Here is a 25,161-nt window from a genome sequence, read left to right on the forward strand (position 1 = left end):
ATATTGTTAATATATTATATTTTTTTTAACAGAACGATATATCAGCACAAATAAAAAAATATTTCTCTTTTTTCGATTTATGCTACAATATATTCAAAGCTCAAAATCGGAAAAGAACATTTCCAATACTTTTCTTATCAGTTAATAAAATAAATGATTTCATACTTTTTTACAAAAACATTTATTACGTCCAGATTAAGCAGCCCGATTTTTCACCACTTTATTAATGGATTATTAGCATTACTATGAAAAAAAAATTATTGTAACGAGCGTTTCAACAATTCCATATATGCCTGTAATTCAAATAGCGACTACGCTTACAACGGTGATTCCATTAACCACAGATTTACTGTCACGTACACGATTTTATCGGATGGAGTATTCGAAACACTTTATGCTTTTGACCTTTGTTGTAATACGTATACCGGTAAAACACATTTGTGTTTTTATTACACTTTTCACATTGTGACGTAAATTGCTGCTATGAATTAGCAGTAATGCAATTTTGGAATATTAATAACTGTATTGGAGTAAATGATTTATATTTTAGAAAAGAGAATAATAACAATTTTTCAATTTAGTTTCAGATATAGATATTTAAATTTGAAATAACAATCTCTCAAAAAATTTTCTGATACATATTGTCCAGCACTATCAGAATAATTTCACGCCTTCGTGCTGAGATTTGATCCGGCGTTTTTTTCGCAGTGAATGCAACTGCTGCCGTCTGTTAAATTGCGGCGAGCCACGAAAAATACGCACGGTCAATCGATTTATTCCCTCGTATATTTCAGGATTACGAAAGTCCGAGGTCGGAATCTCCAGGAATATTTACGACCTGACCTGCCCAACGATACATCAAGTGATAAAACCAGGCGAATCGACTTTTTTTTTAATATCGAGCACTAAAGAGTGCCGAATACAAATAAAGATTGCACCAAATTCCAAAATGATGCACATGATTCATGTAACATATGTACTTATATGTCGTTTAAAATAAATCACAGATTGTATGCATAAAATAAAAAAAAGGCAGTAATATTGATTCATTTATTTTTAAGAAACAAATTGCGCATGCCCATTATATAAGATTTTCGTTTTTATTTCTATTATACTACTTTACTGCCATGCTTAAAAAAATAAATATATATAAAAGTTATTTGCAGAAATTTATTCTTTTCTTTTTGGAGCTATAAGGATTATAAAAATTCGCAAAATTTAACTTATTTTATATTATATATATAAAAATTTCTGTTATATAATATATATATATATATATATATATATATATATATATATAACACATATGTATATAAAAGTATACATACATAATATTTCATTTTGTAAAAAAAGATAAGAACATAAATAAATATGATAGCTATCACACACAAATTTCCGTTTTTCGGGCTTATAGAACTTGCGATTATTGCCTTAATAGTGAAATGCTCGAAATGGCTATTCTCGTACATCTAAAGTACTTTCTCGATTTAAGTACCTAGGATTATATGAATGGTTTTACTGCATTTATAACTCTATATTTCAGATTAGAATGTGCATAAAGAAGAAAGAAAGTTCGAAATTGAAGATAATACATAGAATATTCGCAGATACAATTGATTTTTTAACTAATTATATAATTACGTGAATCAATTAAAGAAATATTGCATTAATTTCATAAATAAGTTATTGTTCCTCAGATATTTTTGATCTAATGTTTTTTGACTTTAATATTATTATATGAATTTAGTAAACAACTAATTTTTTAAAGCTGAAAAAATTCTCTCTTAAATAATATATTGCTCTATTAAATTCATAAAACAAAAAATTCATGAAATATATGTTTATATCAGCAAAAACATACATTTAACACAAAACATTTGTAGTTTACTGTTGTAGAATATAAAAATCATTTGTATATTTGAAAAAATGTGTCACACACATTTTTATCATTATTATTAAGATATTGTAAAACAATTAAAGTTTGCGAAAATTTTTTAATATGTCGTATAATTTAACAATAAAACGAATAAAAACGATTCACTTTATTTTGATGTAAGACTCAATGCATATTACGAAAATGAAAGAAAAATATTAAATCTTATCCAATTATTCTATTAATGTGAAAAAGTTTGCATTCGTTTCTTAAAAAGAAATGGAAAATGTTATTTGTTATTAGAATCGGTATTGGCGTGGAGATATTATTCGCTCGCGCATCCCTTGCGACAAAAACGAGTCTGCAGGGGACGAGTATAAATTCGACGCAGACACTGCGAAAACAGGGCACGAAAAAAGTATACAAAATATTCGTGTATGTGTTATAAATATAACTTCCACGATACATTAGGTAAACTCGAGGAGATGCAACTGTATTTCCCAAAGTAGAGAAATAAGAGACATAGAAATTTCATAATAACGAAAGTTTTTTCGCAACTCACCACCTATGCGATAAGTTTGAAACTAATTTTAATGAAAATATAATAAAATGGTAAAGTTCTACAAGGAAATAGCATTTGCAGTATTTTTCTTCATAAAAAATTATAACAATAAAATATTATATTATTTATAAAAATTATATATTAAGTATTAATTCAAACACTAAATCGATCTATTATGTATAAAATGCCACTCCCTTTTTTTATTAATTCATTCACTTGAAACAGTAATTTATATTAGTATATGACAAAAGGATGAAAATAATATTTTACTTTTATTTTAACAAATAAATTACGAATAATACTCTTTTCATTCTTTCTCTCTTCCATCTTCTTTTAGTTTCGTCATTAAAAGATATCCCTCATTTATCCCGTACCACAATTATCCGGATTGACTTTGTGTACGCTCACATGTGCCATAAAAGTTTATAGTTTCTAAGCCACGAGGAATAGCCATGGCAATGAAGAAATATGAGCTAGAATCTTGTCAAGAAGAATTTTCCGTAATGGTTGAAAACGGAAAATCGCAAAGCTTCATCTGAGACTTCGTAACTCCCTCACGTCTCTGTTTTAAGCCATCTTCATGGTGGACGGGTCTTTACGATTTCCCGAATTGTGGATCAGATTAAAGTAAAGCTCTGCAATAGTTTTGCAGTTTTTTTTTCATGTCGTGATATATATTTTTTGCCCTCAAGCACTTACTCATAATAAAAGATTACATAAACATTTTATGCCACTCTCGAAGTCTCATCAATTGTAGCGTAGCTTTGGTTGTTGTTTAAATCATTGCAAAAATCCAACCATTGCGAGTAAGAGGTGCGATGTGGCTGTCCAATTAATACTTTGCACGCTGGAGAGCGACAAATTTCAATTTGAAAGCGTCTCTTTGATTCTGTATTCGATTATAGAAAACCTTTAGAGTACGAAGCTGATACGCGGACAAACAGCTATTGAAGAAAATGGTGGATGAATGGCATATACTCGTAGAATTTCCAGAAAGATCCTTTGTCAAGGAGACCCCGCCGCTGTTTGGCGCAAACATCCGCGAAAGGTGGGCGACATCAAAGGCAACACAGATAATTGGTTCGAGCTGTGCCAAAGCGGCACGGTGCGACAGGTGAAGATTGCGGGATTATATAGGTGCAGTCTACAAACGCATCACGAAGGAGAAATTTCGTCCTGGAAACTGACGATATCGTGTATATGTATATGTGTGCGCGTGTGTGTGTGCGTGCGTGTGTATGTTTATTTACAGGATGTTGCTCTTAGCCGGCGCCGAATATCTGATCTCGCTGATTCCGGATAGCGCGGCGAAAACAGTTACAAAGGATAATTGAAACGGTAATAAAAAAATCAATTTTTTCGATCGCGCTTCAGGTATTATCATATTAATTATCGTGTCTTTTGAGCGGATAAATCGAGAAAGTCGATAGCGGAAGTTTTCCCGACAAGTTTTTTCGAAGTTACGTCATCAATTAAACTTTTTGAGCTTTGCTCTTAAAACTCCAAGTATACGATTAAAATCCTTCAAAATGCGAATATTCAATAAGTAATTTGATAAACTATTTGAAAATTCTAAATCGTAATTGGCATGATATTTAATCGCTGTTATAAAGTATTATCTAAGATAAAAATTTCATTTTTTAATCCAATTCAGATAAAGATTCGAATGGATCAAGAGGATCTTCTACTTAAAACTACAATTACAAGCGTAAAATTATCACTCTTTGCCGTTTCTACCGCGAAAACCATTCTCTGCCGGAAAAGAGGGATTATCTAACCAAATCTAGACCAAATGAGTTTCTTTTTCACCCCTTTTCGTTATTGCGTTACCACACACACATTTCGCCAGCCTTGACTTCTAATGGGACTTTCTAAGTTACTCGTTCAATCTTAAGATCTCGGCGCCAATCCGTCCGTCCCCCAAAAACCATAATAACATTTTTTACATCCCTCTGAGGATTCCTCTTTTCTTTTTAATTTACATACAATTTCGCAGTGAACCTACCGTTCATTGTACAACTTCTTTCAGCTTCTGGACATAATCAAGGATCCCAAGGATAAGTAACGTCGAAAGAAGTGCTTGGCTTCAATATTCAGAGTAATTTTCTCATAAAAGCGAAAAAATATATATACATGTAATGAAAAAGTAGATTTAATATTTTTTTATAATCGTTTACGTATTAAACCTTTATTTAAATAAATAATCTGTCAAAGTGTAACGAGAAACGTTACTTTAAATGCAAAAAGATTTATCTGGTATATTTATATATATAAGAAATATCAGCATTTAATAACTTGTCAGATGCAGAGCTCTCTCTTAAAACTCTCTGTCTCAGCAAAGTGAACATTTTCAAATATTTGTTAGTCATAAACGTTTAATGGAAAAAAATATACTTATTCTTGGAATTTCAAATATGAAAACAAAATTCGTAAAAAAGAATCTTCAGATGATACACCGATACGCTTGCTATGCAAATAATAATATTTTCGATGCACCAAACGCAATATCAGGATATTTCGCGATTCCGTCGCGAATACAACCTGGATGAAATTTTAGGAGAGACAACTGTGCGTCTGTGCCAGATTTTATCAGATTCTCTCTTTCCATCTATATTCTATAAAAAAAGGGAGCCACGCTTTATTCGACCCGCCGCACGAAGATTATGGGGGATAGAAGCGGAAAGCAGACGTCTGCTTATTGACAGCTCGTCATTGATTTTCTGCCAAATCGGACGAATCACCGTTCGTCGGCTTAACGAGTTGCCCTGGTGACTTTCGCTGACATCTCTTCACGGTTCACAAAAGCGTCATTTTCCTTCTTTTTAATGCCGTTTGCGAAAATCGCCAATATTTTAATGATTTACAAAGCAGAGAGTCTGTGAGAAGCGTTTAAAAAAATAATCAACGTAAAATTATGTACTTCTGGAGATATTTGAGACAAAAATTTAATCTTTATAAAAAAAAGATCAATTTTTATATTATTTTATGTAATTTTTCTAATATATTTCTGTATATAATTAACTATATTGTACGATTGTAATTATCGTTGCACTCAGATAAAAGTAAGTCGCATCGACTTAACTACAATTTCCAGCTAATGAAATGATTCCCGTGAGAAATGAGGGAGAAGGAGGTACACACGTAAAGAAAGTGAAATTACTGTACCAAGGATGCGCCTATCGGAGATTTCTTACTTTATGGATCAGGTCGCGTACTTTCCGGAAATTTATTCCATGCAGTAAAACTGCTCCCGCGCTAAAGTCCCACACGATGGCAAGTATCCAAGATCGGAAAGTCGTTATTCAGCTCATAAATTAACATTCGCGGTTACTTACATGCGATGCATCGTACTTTTCGAAGAACGGGAATTCTTCGCAGATAAGGCAATAATACCGCCTTGCTTATGAAAATATATGATCGCGTTATCCGATAGTTAATGATAAAGCTTACCAATGTAACGTGAGTTTCCTTAGAAATTGCATTTATATATGAAAAAGTAACAAAATAGTATCATAATGTCTTATATATTTCTAATATATGCACAAAGAAAATAAAAGTATAGTTATAACATTAATATATATCTAGAAGATACATATTAATATTTAAATTAATCAATATATTTTTATAAAAAGTTCCTAATCTTTTATTAATTTAAACATCAATTAATACAATTAACAAATCAAATTTAAATAAGTATTGCATTTAAATATGACTCTATTTTTAGTTTGACATTATTTTTTAACATCAGAGTATTTGATCAATTTAATTCAGTATCTTTTATGCGTTATCAGTATTTCATAAAAATATTCGAATTGAAAATATTACGTGCGGTTATTTGAGATTCACTAAGAAGAACCAATTTCTCACATTGACTCAAATGACATTTCCCCAGGATATCATTAACTGCGCAAATGTCTTTAGAAAATAATGTTAGTCGCATCTACGCTCAAAAGGAGTGCATTATCTCTCTGCAATGTAATTCCGTTTCAATATAGATCATCCAGGATGGTGACCTACATCGTCATTTATCCTTTGCTTTTATTACAAGACGGTGGATCGTGATAAAAAAAGCACTGTTTCATTCTCGTATCAGAATTTTAACTTTGTCCTCTCATCTTAGTATCCTTTCAACGAAATAGTATTGCGTTGGACAGAGATATGCATTTAAATTTATCTCACGTTGTTTCGCGAAGAGACATAATTCTGTCGAGAAGTCATTAAGATGTACTTCCTTTTAAGGCACGCCAGCTAATAACGTAGTTTAAATAACACCGCGCGGTATTCTGTAATAAGTTCAGTTAAAGGTGTAATATGTCCAACGAATGATTCTAATTAATACAATCTAAGTGTAATACTGTAACATCTAATCACACAATTTTTTAATCTTCTAAAATATAAAAAAATTGCAAAAAAAAAGTAATAATATATGAATTTTCATAAACATTTTTCCATTTAAAATTAAAAAGAAAACTTTAATTTCCAAATAAAAAGCTAAATTTAATAATTGTTTTAAACAATAACTTTAGACATTATTTAATTAAACTTTAATTTAAAAAAATTGTGAGTAATAATTTCCTAATAATATATATCAGCTGGTATTGATTTACAGTGATATTTGCACATAAAAAATAATCATTTAAAAAAATAACTATCATATATTGAAAAAAAAGAAAGATTTGACTTGAATATGTTAATTTAAAAATTTACTAAAAACTAATGCTTTTTGAATAAATTCATTTTCGTACTTTATTTTTTAATAAGAACTTTTCTGCGTTGTAAAATAATCTCGATAATGCATCAATGAATAATACCAATAACAAAAAATTGCCACCAAAATTCCAAGCATAATTTATGATTTGCCAATTCGAAAGATTAAGCTTTGCGCCAATTTGCATGTACATAATCAATCACTCTCGTGTCACGATAAAATATTTCGGTTGCAAATCGCAAAAAAAGAAACGATAATTGATTATTGCGTTCATTGATTTTCGAGAAAAGAGAGAATCGTCCATCTATTCGTCCCCCCTTTCTCATCCTTTCAGCCTCGTGCATACGGCTCATCATGAAATAAATAAATCCGACGCGCATTCGCCAATCCGAATTCAATTTTCTGGCGAGGTCCCGTAAGGGGAGAAGTATTATCTGTCGGGGTGCTGCAAAATGGCAAGAGGGATGGCTTTGGTAGCAGTGATAGTTCTACCCCACAGTCACGAGCGAACTAAATGCTCGCAGAAAATTTTTTTAGAAAAAAATATACAATAGAAAGTTTACACAAGCAAATTTTTATATTTTTATATTTTATTTTTATTTTTATATTTTATCATTTCTATTTTTTTCAATATAAACTAAATATTCTTTTTTTCGATATTAATATATATATATATATATATATATATATATATATATATATATACTGTTATTAAAATAAAAACAAACTTCATAGATAATAACATAAAATCATACTAGTATTTAAAAAAATATTAATCAAAAAATTAATTTCTTGCAACAGAAGTACGTAAACATATATGTTAATTAAAATAGTGCATCTCTCTCGGTGAATATTTTTCGTAAATAATTTACATTCTAAAGGAATGTCAAAGAGTTGAAAGCAGAAAATTCTTAATTGTTCAATTTTTCATAATATTTTTCATAATATGTGATAAACTTGCATTTCCATGTTTAATGAGCGAAACACATGCAAGGTAGGGAAGACTGACGATAAAACACCATCGCGGCATGATCTCTCGAATTTCAATGGCAATCGAATAACCCACCGCGAAATCCGTTAAGCAGTTATTAAAGCTTCCGAGAACTTGCTCGTCTCCCGTGGCTCCGTACCCTGCAGAAATTTCAGTTATTTCTAGTAGGGTACGCAAATCCGATTTAGATATTCCGCTGGAACGTCCGGGTGCCTAGAACGGCCGCTTCGGGCGCGCAAGTTAAAAGCGCACACGATGGAACACCGGTGTCCCATACGTCGTAGGGCGACCGCGATTACTCTGTGTTTCGCGGAACATTACGTTCGCATTAGCTCGAAGGAATATATTCAGCCCGGAATGCCAATTGCGAGGGGGCCCAAACGACGTATGTACAATTGTCGGATACGTGCAATTTACGGAGTTCGTAATAAGGGTTGAAGATATCCAACAATCACATTATTCGAATAAATGTTAATAGAGAATCTTTTTATTTAAAAATATGTCTTTGTTACAACTATTCGCGTACAAAGATTTCATGGGATCTCGAGTATCCAATTTATGTTTTACAGGTGCTAAGATATGCTCAAACGGAGAAAAGAAGCGAGCGACGAAGGAAATCGAACGGCGAAGAAATCTGAAGTCTCGGTGATAAAAGATACTACACGTAGAGAATGTAACGGAGCGCGAGAGAATGTCTCTGGCGCTACACGGCAGGCAGAAAAGCCGGATAAAAGGATTCGTACAAACAATAAAACACAGAATCATGGAAAATACTTAACGAGCGCATAAAACGGGAACCCCCGTCGCGTAGGCGAACATGAAAGGCAAACAGTACAAAAAAGGTAAAGTAAAGCTGAGGAGGAACTTGGACGCTCGTAAGAATAGGTGCAGGTGAAAGCCGATGAATGGAATACGAAAGAAGAGACAGTATATAGAGAGAAAGTGAGACGCGCACCTGGCGCGGCGCGGAGAGAGATTCGGAGCGCACCGGAGTTACAATATAAATGATCCCGTCGTCCCTGCGTCCGCGCCCATCCTCCCCCGTCGAGATCTCGACCCCAGCCCGACCACCATTCCCGGCCCATTTACATATCTGTATTATTCAAGCACGACTGTTATTCAATTTCTACGCAACTCGTAAATGCATTATTATTTAATCGAGTCGTACGCTGCCGGGCGGGATTTGCCGTGCGACGTGTTCGCGTTCGCGTACAAAGGGTTCGTAGGACGAGAACAACTAATGTAAGTGCACAGAAATGAAACATCAATCAGTAATTTACGCGAAAGTGATTTTTCCTAATAATATTAATGATTAACAACGCGATTCGTCATCGTATATTGTATATCAATTAAAGATTGTCGTATCTGAAATATATTTATGAATATTATATCATATAATTTTTGTGAATACATTTGTATATTACAGAATAATTTGAAGACTTGTATATAATTAGAATTAAACTTTTCAAATAATTCAATTAATACTGTGTTTTTTCTTAATTTTATACGCACAATATTTATTAAATCTCTGACGTGTTTACGAGACCAGTTTGTTGTGTGCTGTTATATTTGTTTGAAAAAAATTTAAATTCCAATGTTAGTGTATGCTAAATATTCAAATATTCAAGTATTATAATTTCAATTATCATAATAAAATTTCCTAACCGCGCAGCGACAAAACGCATTTTACAAAAATGTCAACCTTTATTACTTATTACACAACGATTACTTATACGCCAAATTTTTAATATTGATTTGCATTCATGGCGAGGAGCATAACCGAGGCAATTTCATGGAATTTAACCTTCGATCGTAACTTCATTAACTGCTACCGAGGGAGAGACACTGTAAGAGCTTACGTAAGACTAAAATGGCCTCAGTGTACCCCATGCATATCATTTGTATAGCTATAACAGCTTCAGATAGAGCTCAGAGTTGACGTTTATCTTCCCTCTTTTGGTTATCTTTCTTTTTTTTTTAACTACTGATTCTTTCCACGATGGCTCTAGAGAACCGGAAGAAAGAAAAGCCAGCGGATATATTTCACATGAATATCTCCCAAGGTATACCCGAACAAGAATGGCAAAGATAAAATATCTACCGCCAATGAAGAAAGGGAAAGGGAGAACGAGCGATAGGGGAAAACATGATGAAATGAATGAACTCGTTGAGTACCGCTTTTGCATATTAATGGTTATGCGTCGTTAGGGAAGAGGCTATCATATCGTTGGCAGGACAAAGAGAACACGACAAAAAAGAAACATTAACGCGCCGCGGTTGTCTCCTCGATACTGGAACGCCGTTAAATGTCGAGTTGAAGCACCCTCTGAACGCTCCACTCAATACTTGGGTGTTACTCGAGTACAAGCGTTTATATCTCTTCACAAGAAAGTCGTTTGAGGAATTCTTAAATTCGTATAAAATATTTATTTTCTGGAAAATGCCACACTATTCATAAAATAGCAAACAGATGTGAGTAAATTAGTAACCATTGTAATTAATGATTTAATATTTAATTAATAATTAACATAATGATATAATCATAACATTGTTATAACATGAAGATCATTTTCAAAAAGGCAAATTTTAAAAATGTTTCGATAAATATACTACTGGATAATAAAATAAAATTATATAACACTGGACAATAAAAGAAACTTTTTTCACAAATGACTTTTCTTCCAAGAGAGAAATTACAGATTTTAAAGAAAATTGATGTACTTTTAAAAATACCGACATTTTACGAAATATATAAAAATAAAAGAAGAAAATAAAATCTGGTATAAAATCAGCAAATCCAACGATAGAAGACAATGGCTTACTCCGAAATCGCAAGAGGTAATACGATGCATCGCAATTTGATCGGAGAAATGCGAACGTGGCGTACCGATTTTGGCCGAACTATCTCACGGACCGATGTCCTGGAAAGAGGAAGGACGTTACGAGAATGCAAACATATGGTAGCGATCGCTCGAGTAAACGTAGGATGTAAATATCAGCTCTCGCTTTGCTTCAAATCCCCCGGAACGTCGATTCAATCTGATTATTGTTCACCTACGTTGCCCGGTGAAATAAAAAGAATAATGCCACAATGCGAAAATATAATGCGAAAAAAAATATGTACTCAATTGAATTTAGTGCCTCTGTAAAGGATTCAGATATATAAGTTTATAGGATTTGCACCTTAAATGTCAATCCGTTATTACGCATTAACTTCAATTCCAATCCATAAGCAGCGCAAAGTGCAAGCTGATTGCAAATAATGCACATTTTCCGATAACATTTCTGTTAAGAGGAGAGATAGTCGGAGGTCGTTTCAGGAGAAGCGCAAAAAAAGGAATAAAACTCGGAACAAATGTTGGTAGTAGATCTGTTGTTTACCCTGCGTCTTGTACTAAATAATTCCCGTTCGTTCCTATGGTTTCACGCCGCTCGCAAGGAAGACGAAGTTTTCACCCCGATAAAAGTTCTTTCATACCTCTCGAAGCTACTTCTCTACTTCCTCGACATATAGTCAAAATCCGGCGCCGCCAATCTACGTATTTTAGATACACGGTACATTTCCAGGAAATATTAGAGATGACTTTCTTCCGTATTACGTAAATAAGCAAAATTATTATAGTAGCACAAATTCAATGATGAGGAACGGTGAAAAAACTTCATATTTGCAAAATTTAAGAAATCATATGAACGTATCAGCGCTACATTCTTGTAATAAAATATCCGCTCCTCTCGCTCTTTCTTTTTCTCTCTCTTTTCTTCTCTTAATAGTCATAGAAATGTAAATGTAGGAGTCTTTATGTTAAAATTTAATATATAGTTTTTATAGTAAAAATTAATTTTATTTTTATTGAAATAATAGAAGAATCATAGATATGAATAAATATAAGGAAAAGAAAAGTTTGATGTAAAATGCATTAGTTAAACATATACAAATGGAATAGACGTAAAGGAAGAATCGCTCGTACGATCTTGGCATGCAAATTTCGTCACTGCGCTTCACCGTTCCAAGACTTTTCAATTCGACCTTCATTCATCAAACCTTCGACTTAGAGGAGAAAAGAACACATGGGCTGACTCTACGCGAGCATCCATCACCCATTCGGTCTAACAAGTTGGAATCGAGCGAAGAGAAGAGAAAAATCGCGCCCAAGCGCACATCTTCCTCTACATCCTATTCTCATACTTCAGTCCGAGTAAGTCGATGAAACGTATACTTTATACATGGCAGTACAGTACCATTCTACTCGCAGACAGACATGAATAAGTAAAACCTTTCGGTATGCTAGGCAACCTCCTCGATATCGATCGCGATTATTTATAAATGCTGTTGATGAAGTATCCTTGTCACGGATGACAAATAATCGTTTGTTCTCGCGATCTGACCTGTCTGACGGTCTGACCTCCTATCCACGAAGTCGTCGAAGTTATTTTCTACAGAAATCGTTAACAAGTTTAAGAGAAGCAGTTTATTCGAAGAATATTTAATTGTCCAAGTTGTTGACTCAAAACGTGATATTACAAGCAAGATTGCCATCGTTATTTCAATCTAATATTGAGCAGGATTTAAAAGTAAGAAATTACATTTTCATAGAAAGAGATTGTTCATAGAGATTTTTTTACATTCGATTTCAATTGTGAAATCAAAAAGTTGTAATAATGATATATAAATATTTGTGCGTATATTGTGTATGTAAGTACACTGAGAAAAAAAAGTTGTTAACTTGACCAAACCGTTTAACTAAATTATTATTTTTTTAATTGAAATATTTAAATGTTAAATAGATGTCATGTTAGATTTAATATGTATTATTTAATTTAAATAGTTAAATAATTCAATTAAAAAAATAATAATTTAGTTAAATGGTTTAGTTAAGTTAACAACTTTTTTTTCTCAGTGTATATTAAACATATTTTGATAGTTTTCATATTTCTCGAGATGTAAACGTAGTATTAGCTAGGAAAAGCTTGTCTCGCGAAGCACACTCACCAATTTCCGCAATGTGCTTTATCAACGCGAAACAGATACTCTATTATATATAGTTTATGCAAAACTATCAGGATACGATCGAGCAAGTACAGCCATCCAGACGCGTAAAGTGTGTGCGGAAGCAACTGAAACGAAAAAACAAACTCCAATCGATGAAGCCAATGTGCACTTCGGATCGACTGATTCCGTTTCCCTCCGATAAAATCCATACACATATTGCGCCATATAGACACTAAAATATTTAAATGCATCTATATAAATGATTCCTTTCATTAGCATCTTGAAACCATTTGTGTTATCATGCTTATAATGATAGATGAAACAATGAATGACATTATCATTATGTACTATATATATAATAAAGATACTTTTTTATAAAAATAATTAAATATAGAGCATTTCGAAGATCTTAGCAATCTACATCTTTATGAGTTTCTTGATAAAATTGATTAAAATTGATTTTTTTAGCGCGTTTAGTTTCGAAAATAATTATCATACACATAGATACCAAATTTTTGTTAACGTCAAATATTTATATGAATAATTTACAAATTTCACAAGTCAATCAACTAAAGTGGATTTAAAAGTGAATAAAAAAAGAATTTTTGAGAATCTTTTGTCTAGGAAAAAAATAAAAGTTTCATATGACATAAGGATTACGGGTAAAATTATGATAGTGGAGATAATGGATCTCAGACTATTTACATCGTGAAATATAAAACAGATATATATTTTAGAACTGAGTGTGAGAGAAATGTTTTATATAAATATTCTCTGGGTAAATAATACATGACGCCTACAACATGAGTGACAGTCTGCTGTCACATCTATATATACATATATATAGATGTATAACGAGATGTACATGACAGCTATAATCATCATGTTATAAACTGTAAAATTCAGTGTATGTAATGTGAATTTTAATCCATATATTGTGGAATGCGACGAAAAGAAGTTGAACGCGCGATCGACAACCGTGTAATGAGACATTACTATATAATATATTCATAATAAATAGAGAGAAAAAGAGACGTCTCGTAAATTTTGTTAAAAAATACATGTATAATAAAACAAAAGAATAAAATAAAATATAATAAACTTAAATTGTTTTTTTGCCAAAAAGTTTTCATTATGAAAAAGAATCTAATCTGTGTGTGTTGTGCTTTATCTCAACCTGTATGTTCAATAAAGTTCAATAATACACAAAAATGGCTTTTATAGAATAAAATGGTTCAAATTTTACATATAATGATAAAGAAGAAATTTAAGTTAATTTATTAAGTTAATTTAATTTAAAAAAGACACACACACACACACATGCACACAAACACAACACAATAATTTTTTTCATTAAAATAAACCGCTTTTATTTGTAGTAGCATAACAACAAAATTAAAGGATTTAAAACGTCTACAGCAGCTATTATTGTGTTGGTAATAAACAGAGATAAATACGTGGCGGGCCCGGATCGTCGCGAAATCTCGGCACTGAATAGCGTAGTTATTCACACATAAATTAGACGCGTGAAATGAATACCAACGGCGCGTTTAATTAAATTTGCGTCATGATATACGCGCCAGTTATTACAAATCGTCCCTGCAAGGGAAGAGCACCTTGAATGAATTCATGTATTTATATATCTTTCTTTTCCCCCTTTGATACTTTCTTAACATAAAATACATGATATTATTACATCTCGCGTATATTCGGCGTGCTCACTTTTCTTCCAAATGTTTTTGAGTAAACTTCATAATTCAATAAATTAGCAGACGTAACGAACTCTTCTCCATAAAGGAAGGAAAACAGCTCATTACTTTCGTGCTTTAACCTAATAACAGACTTTGCTCTTTATAATTAGGCGGACGCAAAACAGGAACTACTCTTTTCTCACAGAGTTACGTATGCAAAGAGGATATAAGTTTCTCGTGATAGAAGTTGCACTGGCAATTCTTAAGAGAGCAAAAAATGTTAATGACCTATGCTTTGAAAGTACCAAGTTTTAACTTTATTTCAGACGAGTTATCGGAGATTGTCAATATATGATGTTTCGTTTTCCTTCTGATCCGCTTACTATCACGGATTTTATTAAAATAATTGTATTATAAAAACGTCACTGAGAGAGAAGCGCCAAACGTTTTTAAACCATAAATATGAAATAAAAAAAGAAATTTTGAAAAGATTACTCACCGCCCAGATCCGCGAAGAAAATTTCTCGAAGAGCTAGAAATTCTTCCTCGGGAGGTATATCCGTTCTTCCAAAGCAGTCATTCTCGGGCCAGATTACTCTATAACAATTTGATTCAAATATTTATTTTTAATGTATAATGACAACAATGCTAATGCTTCTCTAATGTATAATAGGATTAATGTTAAAACGAAAAATTCGAAACAACGGCTTAACAGCATGATGTTAAACGATCTTAAGAGGAAACAGCTTTTAATGTACTGTAATATACATAATATACATTACACTATAATATACAGCAATATAACATACCGTCGCGTTAACATAATTCACAGTAAAATTTCAAAACTTTCATGTTTCATAAAGTTTCGAATTATATGATATCGTATATTGAATATTATATTATTTATAACTTCTATTTGATGTGCATTTTATGAAGCAAATATTAACTATTTCTTAACATCAACTATATCGCATTTTAGAAAGAACTACTGTCACGACTAAAACAAAATAATGTTTAGAAAATAAAATTGCAAATTCTAATAACGCTGATAAAATTAGGCAAAATTCTTTCCCTTCTTGTGAAAATTTTTAAGAGTTGCAATTTATAACATTATTCTTTCCAAAATGCATTTGAAAAAAATCATTTAATAAATTTCTAATATAAATCATATAAATATCATAATATAAATCATATATATCATCTAATATAAATCATATATAATATCATATGCGAATAATAATTGATTCGTGAGCTGTAAGAAAATAAGATCGATGTAATTAAATAAAACAAGTTTATTATTTCGAGTCACACGATTAGAAAAGATTCGTTTAAGTATCGCCAAAGACGGCACGATGAGAAATCCGAGTGACAAACTCAACGAGTCTCGTAGAAGGTTCCTTTGAGCATGAAAATCTCACCACGATCTACATCAACACCGAGCTACTTGCGTCAAGTACTCACAGCCCACCTTCATTCTTCGTCCACCCTTAGTTGACCTACGCTAGTCTATCATTGATGCCGACACACATGCATCCTCTTTACAAAGTATCTTAGGATCACAATGCGAAAAGTACTATCGCCAATATCGCACAAAGGAAAGAGCAAGTGTAAGGGCAGTAAAATTTTCAAAGATGAAAGCAGCTTCAATCTATTTAAATTCACTTCATACATTTAAAGCAAAAATTTAACATAATAGTTTAAGAAAAAAAATTTTATCAAGTTCTTATTAAGTTAAAATACTTGAAAAATTGAATCGTATGAATTACATATTTCAATATAAAAAAAATTAATTTTATGGTAATTACAATTTGTTAAAATTTTTAATGATTCTTTATTTAATTTTTTCTAAGTAATTATTTTTTATCGCTCATAAATTTTTGATTCTTTAATATTTTTGTTACAAAAAAGTTGCATCTAAGATAAATAGGAAAACTTGGTTTAACAAGTCCAACATAGCTTGTATGCTTTAGAGGAACTTAGAAAAAAGGAAACAGCTGCTCATGCGCGAACGTGACTAGAGGACAAGGGTGAAGTCACGTCTGTAGAAACATTTCAAAAAAGAATGTAACTAATGATGAAACACTTTTAACCTTGTATTACATGGAGAAATAGCTTTCAAATATCATTTTATCTTCTTTAGATTTTAACTAAAAAAAAACTGTTTGTTTTCTAATTATATACATTTCCAGGAAAAGAAAAAATTTTAATTTATTTAAAAATTTTTTTGTTATCTAATTTCAAATTCATTTTTGAAATAAATATTATATTGTATATATATATATATATATATATATATATATATATATGTACATATATATGTATTTAATAATTATAGGAATTATTATTTGAAAATTTCAAATTCTGTAAAGAAACTAAACAAACAATTTTATTTATTTTTAAATATGTATATATTGTTAAATATGTATTTTAAATATGTATTTTAAATATGTATTTTAAATATGTATTTTAAATATGTATATATTGTTAAAATATAAAATACCTATATATTAATAAATATATGTTTTTATAAATCGTGATAAATCGATTTTTTCAACATACTCTCAATTTATTCCATTTTTAAAAATTATATATTTCAATTTACACATAATTAAATTAGAAAAAAAATTTCTGATTATCTCTGATTGTTATATAAAATGTTATCTTTTATAAAAATAACTTTTACTTCTCTCTAAATTTGCAATTACAAAAAACTATCGTAAAATAGAAAAATGTAAATTTTATAATTGAAAATATATCATTTTGAACATACAAAAGCCAAAGAATTGCGAAAGAAAATACATAAAATACATAAAAATTATATTACATGAAAAATTTTTCTATCTATACTTCTATGATATAATTATAATCTTTCAATCGTAAAAAAAAACAATGGCAATGAAAATCTTTTCTATTTTATTCTATTGTCGCTGCACGATTGGTAATGAAAATCATTTCTATTTTCTGTCATCCTAATAGCGCCAGAATCGCATTAAAATCCGAGAATTGGATTTGGTCACTTGACACGAAATCGCACTTAGTTGCAATTCTACCATATAAAAGCGAAACGTATGGACGATTCTAACGCAGACACATGTATATGAACAATGTGTTTCGTTTTATGCGTATAGACACGACACACATTCGTACGTTTTACAATATACGATTCCGATCGGATTCAAGTCCGGACATGATCCCTTCTCGTTTATACACGAGCAGAGACGTAATCCACACATCGAATGAATCGCAACTGCCGTATATAAAACGAATTTTTTTCTCCGTTAGAAACGAATTTCTTCTTTTAATGTAAGACAAAAATCGTTAGATTGAGAGAATGTTGATCAAAGTCATTTGACTTATCATAATACTTTCAAATATATCAAATTAAATGAAACTTAATTAAAATCGGACTGGAATAAAAATTTTATTCAAGTAACGTTTATTTAAAATTGAATGAATAATTTCTCGATAATTTATCGACTTATGAATCAAAGCTCGATTAAAAAAATGTTCATTCAATTACTTTTAATTCGAGATTCTATCTAACAATAAGAAATGTGATTTTATCATTTTATAGTTAGTTTCGACTAATGCCATATACGACGTTTCAGAATTGCGGGTCAAGGAAGTCTAATCCACCTTCGAAAGCTTTCCGAAATTTTCCTCGCTAGAAATGAATCCAATAAGCAAACGCGAGGGCGAAAACGCAAAAGAAGAGGAAGGGTGCTGTCCTCCGAGCGGAAGAAGTGGCTCGTATGGCGCGGCTGCTGGCTGCCTGAATAGAAATTCAGCAGCATACAATTCCCATTATCCCCCGATTTGAAGTTCCGTGACAATGGAATCTCTCAGACGCGCTGTGCCCGTCGTCGTCGTCGTCGTCGTCGCCGTCGTCGTCGCCGTCGTCGTCGTCTCTCGACTCAACGTTCCGACATACAAGCCGATACAGCTTTGCCAGACACGAAATGGATAATTTCGACACGTTCATTTTTATGCTTGGCAAAGTAATAAATCAGCTTCACTCTTCGTGATTTTTAATATTAAATTGTCGCGGAAAAGGTCCTCAAAAAATGTAATGTCATCTTAGAAACAATCTATATATTTTCAATATTCCTGCGAATAAATTTAAGAATCTGTTTCTGCATATTAATCGCGAATCAATGTTTCAAAGTAAATAGAAAAGCAGAAGAAAGCTAACGATTTCTTTTGATGATCGATAAAATAATTACTGCAGTACTTATTCACATAAGGAACAAAAAGAAAGAAATGCTAAATCGATACAATTCGTCTCGTCAAAATCATTCTCTGTATTTTTTTTTAATTATGCGATCCTTAAAGATTAAAATCACTGTAAGAGGAACGTAAACGGTGCAAGTGGAAAATCAGTAGCCAGACGACGGAATATTTGCTAGGCAAACGAAACACGATTACCAGAAGCACTATTCGTAATCGCGAAACCAAGACGTGTACGCGAAAAGGATAGGAGATATTAGACTGTTTGCCTTACGTACCTACGTATTGCCATAAGTGTCTTATTAATAATATTGTCTAGGCCCAGACATAGTCTATATACGACGTAGTCAACAGTCTGCTACTTTTATCCCCTTGTGTGCACAAGGTCGGCATGATCCTGCAGACTCCCATTGTGTACCGGCCATAGTAAACATTACTCCTCACCATAAAATGGACGATAGAATATTACGTACAATCTCCCAAAGTAGTTTGCAACGACGATACCGCGTAAAGAAAAATCACGGGAAGGACTATAATTTCATAGCTTTATGATAGAAGAAGGCAGCGACGATAAAAACTGCTTCTACTCCCACGGTTATATGGCACTCTAATCTGACAGAACTAATAAAATTAAAGATTTATAACATTACGTATCATATATTTTCAGTTGAAATTATATTTTATAGTGCAACTACATTATTTTGAAATGTCAGTAAGTTTGGCAAGCTCTCGTTTCACATTGTGAACGTTATTCTTCAATGGTATTTGCAAATATTTGCAAATATTTTTTATTAAAAAAAATAGAGCTCGAAATGTTCGCGATGGTTGCGCGAATCTGCGTTCAGCGTAGAGCTTTGCGAAAAAGCTTTGAGATGAAGAGACGTAAAGAGAAATCTATTTACACGTCGACGAGTTTATCAACGAGGGTGTATCGAATCTCGCGGAAGCGGCGATTAAGCCTTAGAGCGAGAAGGTTTGACGAGGTGGAACGCAGAAACAAGTTGACGGAGGGACATGACTCATAGGCACATTTAGAGGTGGAACACTTCAAAGAGTTGGTTGGGTACCCGTTCACCTCGGTGAACCGGTGTATACCGACGCGCGTTACAAGAGAGCGCGGCAGATCCCTTTCAGATTTAATGTAATGTAAATATCCGCCGCAGTGCAAACGCCTGGCTTTTCGCCAGTTAATTGGCCGTATGACTGGTCGGTGCACAAAACCGAAAAAAATTCCAACAGATCGATAAGTGTAATTAATATGTATTATATTAACAGAATTGTAATAAAATATAATCCCTTATAAGAGTTGCGAGATAATTATACAAAGTTTTTCATTAAGATTTTTTTTAAGAATTTCTTTGTCAAAGTTTTTAAAGTCACCATTCATTTCTTTTAAGCAGAAGTAATCCAATTGCGAAACTTATTTTATATCATACAATATACGTAAGAGAATGTCAAATTATAATTGTTATATGATTAAAAATTGTATTATTATCTCGTAAGATTATATATATTTTGTGTATATTGTATCTTCTTTAGTTCCAAGTAAAAATTCGAGTTTATGAATAAATTCCAGTTCTTACTGACTGTCCAATCCTCTAACGTAATAAACATTTTTTAAAATAAAGTTCTCAAAACTTCCATAATTAATATTACCTTGAGATTATCTTTTGTATCGTTGGAAAATTTATTATATTCCGTTATAAAAATCGCAACAAAATATGTGAAAAAAAGTAACAAAATAAAGGTCTCTTCATATTAATCATATAAAAAATTAAAATTACTATACAAAAGCACCCTATATAAAAGCGAATTTTTTATCGCGACAGAACTAATAAAATTTTCATAAAAATATATTTAGTGCAATGTATTAAATTTAATGTTATAGACTGAAAATTACATGTAATTTTTTTTACACAAGCGACCAAATAATTTCTCGTATATTTTATTCCAATAAAGCAGTAAGAAAATTAAAATTGCTTGTTAGAATTGCGTTGTATTGCATATTGACAGTTTAGATGTAAAATTGACTTTCAAAATAAATAACAATACAAACAAAATAAATAAGCGACATTGTCATCTTTTCACTTCGGCATGAAAAGTTTCATGAAACGAATTACTTTCCAGCAATCCGGTTTTTTAAAACAAATAAATATGTTACCTTGCTGTACGTAAGAGACCAAGCGCCTGTTCCAAGTTCCTCTGTCGCATTAATTTCTGTATTTTCTTCATAGCATCTGATCTAAATAAGAAAAATATATAAGAATAAATAAGAATAAATAAAAATAAATAAGAAAAACATAAAATATAGACGCATAGTTTCAATTGGACTTTAAAAACATCAATAATAATGTAATAATTGAGAGTAACATAAATTATTTCAGTTATATCTATCATATAAACCTACGTACTTCTGATCGTCAATAGGCGTATCTAAGGTTGCATCAAATGGTACCACTTCTGGTATGACACCATTTTGCATTACAGCAGATAATTCAGAACTAATAATGTCCCAACGTTCTTCCAAAGTAGGAGCCGGAGTTACAGTCCTCTGATGAGCAGGTTCTGCTTAAACAATTTTTTCACTTATCAAATTTAACTTATATTTTTCTAAACATTTTTCAACGATCACTATATAAATAAATCTTACTTTTTTGCCTTTTAGCTTTCTTTCGCTTTGGCTTTGTTTGTTGAACCACGAGGTGTCGTTGACCTTTCTGACAAAAATGTTCGAGCATTTTCAAAAATATATGAACAGTCGTGACAAGATCCACTAAGTATTGCCTAAAAAAAAATATAATGTATATATTTATATAAATAATTCCACATATGTGTATAATTATATGTATATAAATATATGTGTATTATAAGAATAACGATAAACTTAAACCGTCTTCTCTTTCCTTGTGACAAGAAATTAATTTAATCTCGTTACCCGCGCATTAATTTGTCAATTTAGTTCCGGTAACGTTACTACTATGAAAACCAAAGTTTGACGTCGTCCTGTTTTCGTCAGCGTTGCCGTATAACGTCAAAGTAGCAGCAACGTGGCATTGCGGTACGTCGCGCCGCCCTTACATTTCCGTCGTGGAAATCCGCGCAAAACCCGTCAAACTCGTAGCAAGTTGAACGCCCACCGCCTTTTCCCATTTCGCCGGCCGGAAGGTCGATAAAAGTTGTTTATTCCGCCAAGGAATCGCGCAGAAGGGAGGAAGAAACGGGGCGGGTGTGTACGAGAAGCTAGCGAAGAGACCCAGCCGAAGAAGAGAAATAGTCGAAATGGCGTCGGAGGCAGCCCGAGTGGCTTCCTAGCTGGTCGAACCGATTGATCCGAAAGTGAATCAATCTGTCTGTGGTAGATAAAACTTTTGGTAAAGAGTTCTTTCTCTCTCCACAAGACGCGACGCGGATTCGCCCGGTATAGACGCGATTGTTCGGCGACGCATCGCGTAACTTTTCGCGATACCTGCATTATTTTTATTACGGTTTGCTGAAAATTCACGACAGATTCGCGGTTTATTCTATCGAATTAAATAGGAATAGTTACCGATTATAAAAGTTATAATGAGATATAATTTGTCTTGTTTTTTTCTGCTTTGAAGATAATTTTTTAAATTATTCTTTCTTGCAAAATTTTCTGCATGAGATTTTGTTCATTTTTTATATGCTTATTCACTTACCGTGACATTTTAGTCTCATCGAAACACAAAAACTGAGAGAGTATCGTTTCCCGATATTCCGGGACATAAAAGATGTTGTTTTTAATTATTTTGCTGGATTCTTTGACACCGCGATCTATGCTCTTATCCATTGCCATAAGAGTATTAAGAAGCTCCTAAAATGTGATATATATTTTCACCAACTTTTCTAAATATGCAGTATGCAACGTTGATTATCTGCGTACAAATTCCTACCTGATATGCTTTCAATGCTAAATGCAATCTGCGAGACCAAAGCGGTATCTTTTTCTTATCAGTTATCATCATCTCATAGTAGTGTTCCATTTGTCTTTGTACTAAATAAAATACTTCTGTAGATATCGTTTCGCTAATAAAAATAATAAATTAATAAATTAATGGATCAATAAATAATAAAATAAAATAATAAACTGCGACTGATAATTATTTTTATTAATAATATAAAATAGAGTTTAAACTTATAAAATTAATAAAACAAATATATATATAATTGAAACAATCTTTTCTATATGCTTATGATTATAAAAAAATCAATATATATTTCACAGTCTATCACTAAAATTTAATCGAAATACACAAACATATATATATATATATATATATATATATATATATATATATATATATTTTGTACACATTGATGCTAGGTGCTCTACAAATAATGAATCGTAAATAAAATTTAAATCATAAAAATAATGAATTCGAATGTAGTATATATATTATTTAAACGAAATATATAGGATCACTTTCACTATCACAGAATTTATATATTTTAGTACAAAAAAAAAACAATTAAATGTTTATATGCCATCGACATTGAGCGAACAATATTCTGTAAAACTTTACATTGACAATTTAATAATTTTCATTAAAAATTATTGTAAATATTATTTCATGCTATAAAATTAGATTTAAATTTATCTCGTATACGCAGACGTTAGAGAAATTCTTTAGACCTCTTTTAGACAAGATCCAAAAGAAAGCGACGATGCGTAAAACGAGTTCGGAAACTCTCGTTTTCTGTCTTTTAGTAGAATATGCACTCGACAACAATGTAAATTTTGTTATAGGAAAGTTAAAAAGTGTCAAGATTTACCTCACGTATTTCACTTCAAACTTGTAATGGCGATTGAATTCCATAAAAAAACGCAAAGCCCATAAATAAGAAGTCGTTTCGGATGCTTCGCCATGAGTAACATTGATAATACAAGATCTGGCGAATTTCATTACGGGATTGTATGCTGCACTAAGAAACTCCACGCAAAATTCTTTTAAAAAAAGTCGTACACTGAGGACAGATGTACGTTCCACTTTAGCGTCCTGTATCCTCATTTTGTCTTTGCGTCGTTTCACTCTTTTCTGTTATAGAAGATACGTATGCTTTTTCTAATTATTTATTTACTGATTTCACTTCATATAATTCATATAAAATTAAGACTATTTTGAAATGATTTTAGTTGCTTTTGAAAATCATAACAAGATAAAAAAAATCGTGCATTACTAATCGATTTTGTAAATTTACCTTATTATGACCAAATTCCAGAGTTTCGATTTTTTGATACGGTCTATGACATATCATTTGATTTTCTCCAGTTGCTTTCATATTCTGGACAATGTAAGTACCGCCAAATTGTGAATGTCTAATTAATTGAATAAAAACATACTTTCAGAGATTAAATCTATTCTTCAAACAAAAGTATTTTTTTTAATGCATATATATATATCTTAGAATATACAAAATATCGGGAAAAGTCTATAATATGAAAAATTAAATTTGTTTCGATTTCGCGTCTCTTTTTCGTTCGGTTTTTACATATGCACAAGTTGAAAAGGGAAAATAATATGTTCCCTCTAATGGCTACTAGAAAAAGGAGCAGATCATTCAAATTCAATTTCAACCATGACTCCCGAAAATCCAATCAATGGAATAAAAGGCAGCTGTCAAGAACAGATAGTTTCTTAAATGACGAAGACGCACACTCCCTTCAATTTTTTCTTACTTTTTTTTGCTTAAAAATATTTGAAGGAAAGTGCTGGAATCAAGTTTCTTGATCCATCACTTTCCTTCAAATATTTTTAAATAAGCAGTTAACTTTCCGAAAAGTTTGTTGAAGACGAACACTTTTCATTATAAAAAAAATTAAAATGATAATTTATAATTTCTATTAATTAAATTCTTTAATTTCTATTTAGAAAAGTAATGTTGTAAAGCTGTAATTTCGAAAACAATTTTTTCAAATAAAATATTTTTTATAAAAATAATTTCTCATAAATTAGAGAAATAATAAATTAGATATATATAATAATTATCTGAAATATATAATTAATAAAATAAATATTTTATTTTATTATAAATAAAATAAAAATTTTATATAAAAAAATATAATGTAGAAAATATTTTAAAAGCTAAAATTATATATA

At 31.5% G+C, this 25,161-nt stretch overlaps 1 protein-coding gene across 2 annotated transcripts in view; it reads right to left on the reverse strand.

The window, feature by feature from the left end:
* Timeout (circadian regulator timeout) overlaps positions 1-25,161 on the reverse strand; it is a 98,756-nt gene that overhangs the window by 70,504 nt on the left and 3,091 nt on the right. For both annotated transcript variants that reach the window (XM_083087600.1, XM_083087599.1), the window contains exons 8-15: positions 24,263-24,380; positions 23,837-24,099; positions 22,957-23,089; positions 22,723-22,877; positions 21,693-21,826; positions 21,454-21,607; positions 21,204-21,284; positions 15,315-15,412 (exon numbers count right to left, since the gene is read on the reverse strand). In XM_083087600.1, the coding sequence (XP_082943726.1) occupies positions 15,315-15,412; positions 21,204-21,284; positions 21,454-21,607; positions 21,693-21,826; positions 22,723-22,877; positions 22,957-23,089; positions 23,837-24,099; positions 24,263-24,380 (1,136 nt within the window). The remainder of the gene's footprint in view (positions 1-15,314; positions 15,413-21,203; positions 21,285-21,453; positions 21,608-21,692; positions 21,827-22,722; positions 22,878-22,956; positions 23,090-23,836; positions 24,100-24,262; positions 24,381-25,161) is intronic.

The sequence above is a fragment of the Camponotus vicinus genome, unplaced genomic scaffold, assembly GCF_025532165.1.
Source record: "Camponotus vicinus isolate PSW18456_S1 unplaced genomic scaffold, iyCamVici1.0 SCAF_13, whole genome shotgun sequence".
NCBI lineage: Eukaryota > Metazoa > Arthropoda > Insecta > Hymenoptera > Formicidae > Camponotus > Camponotus vicinus.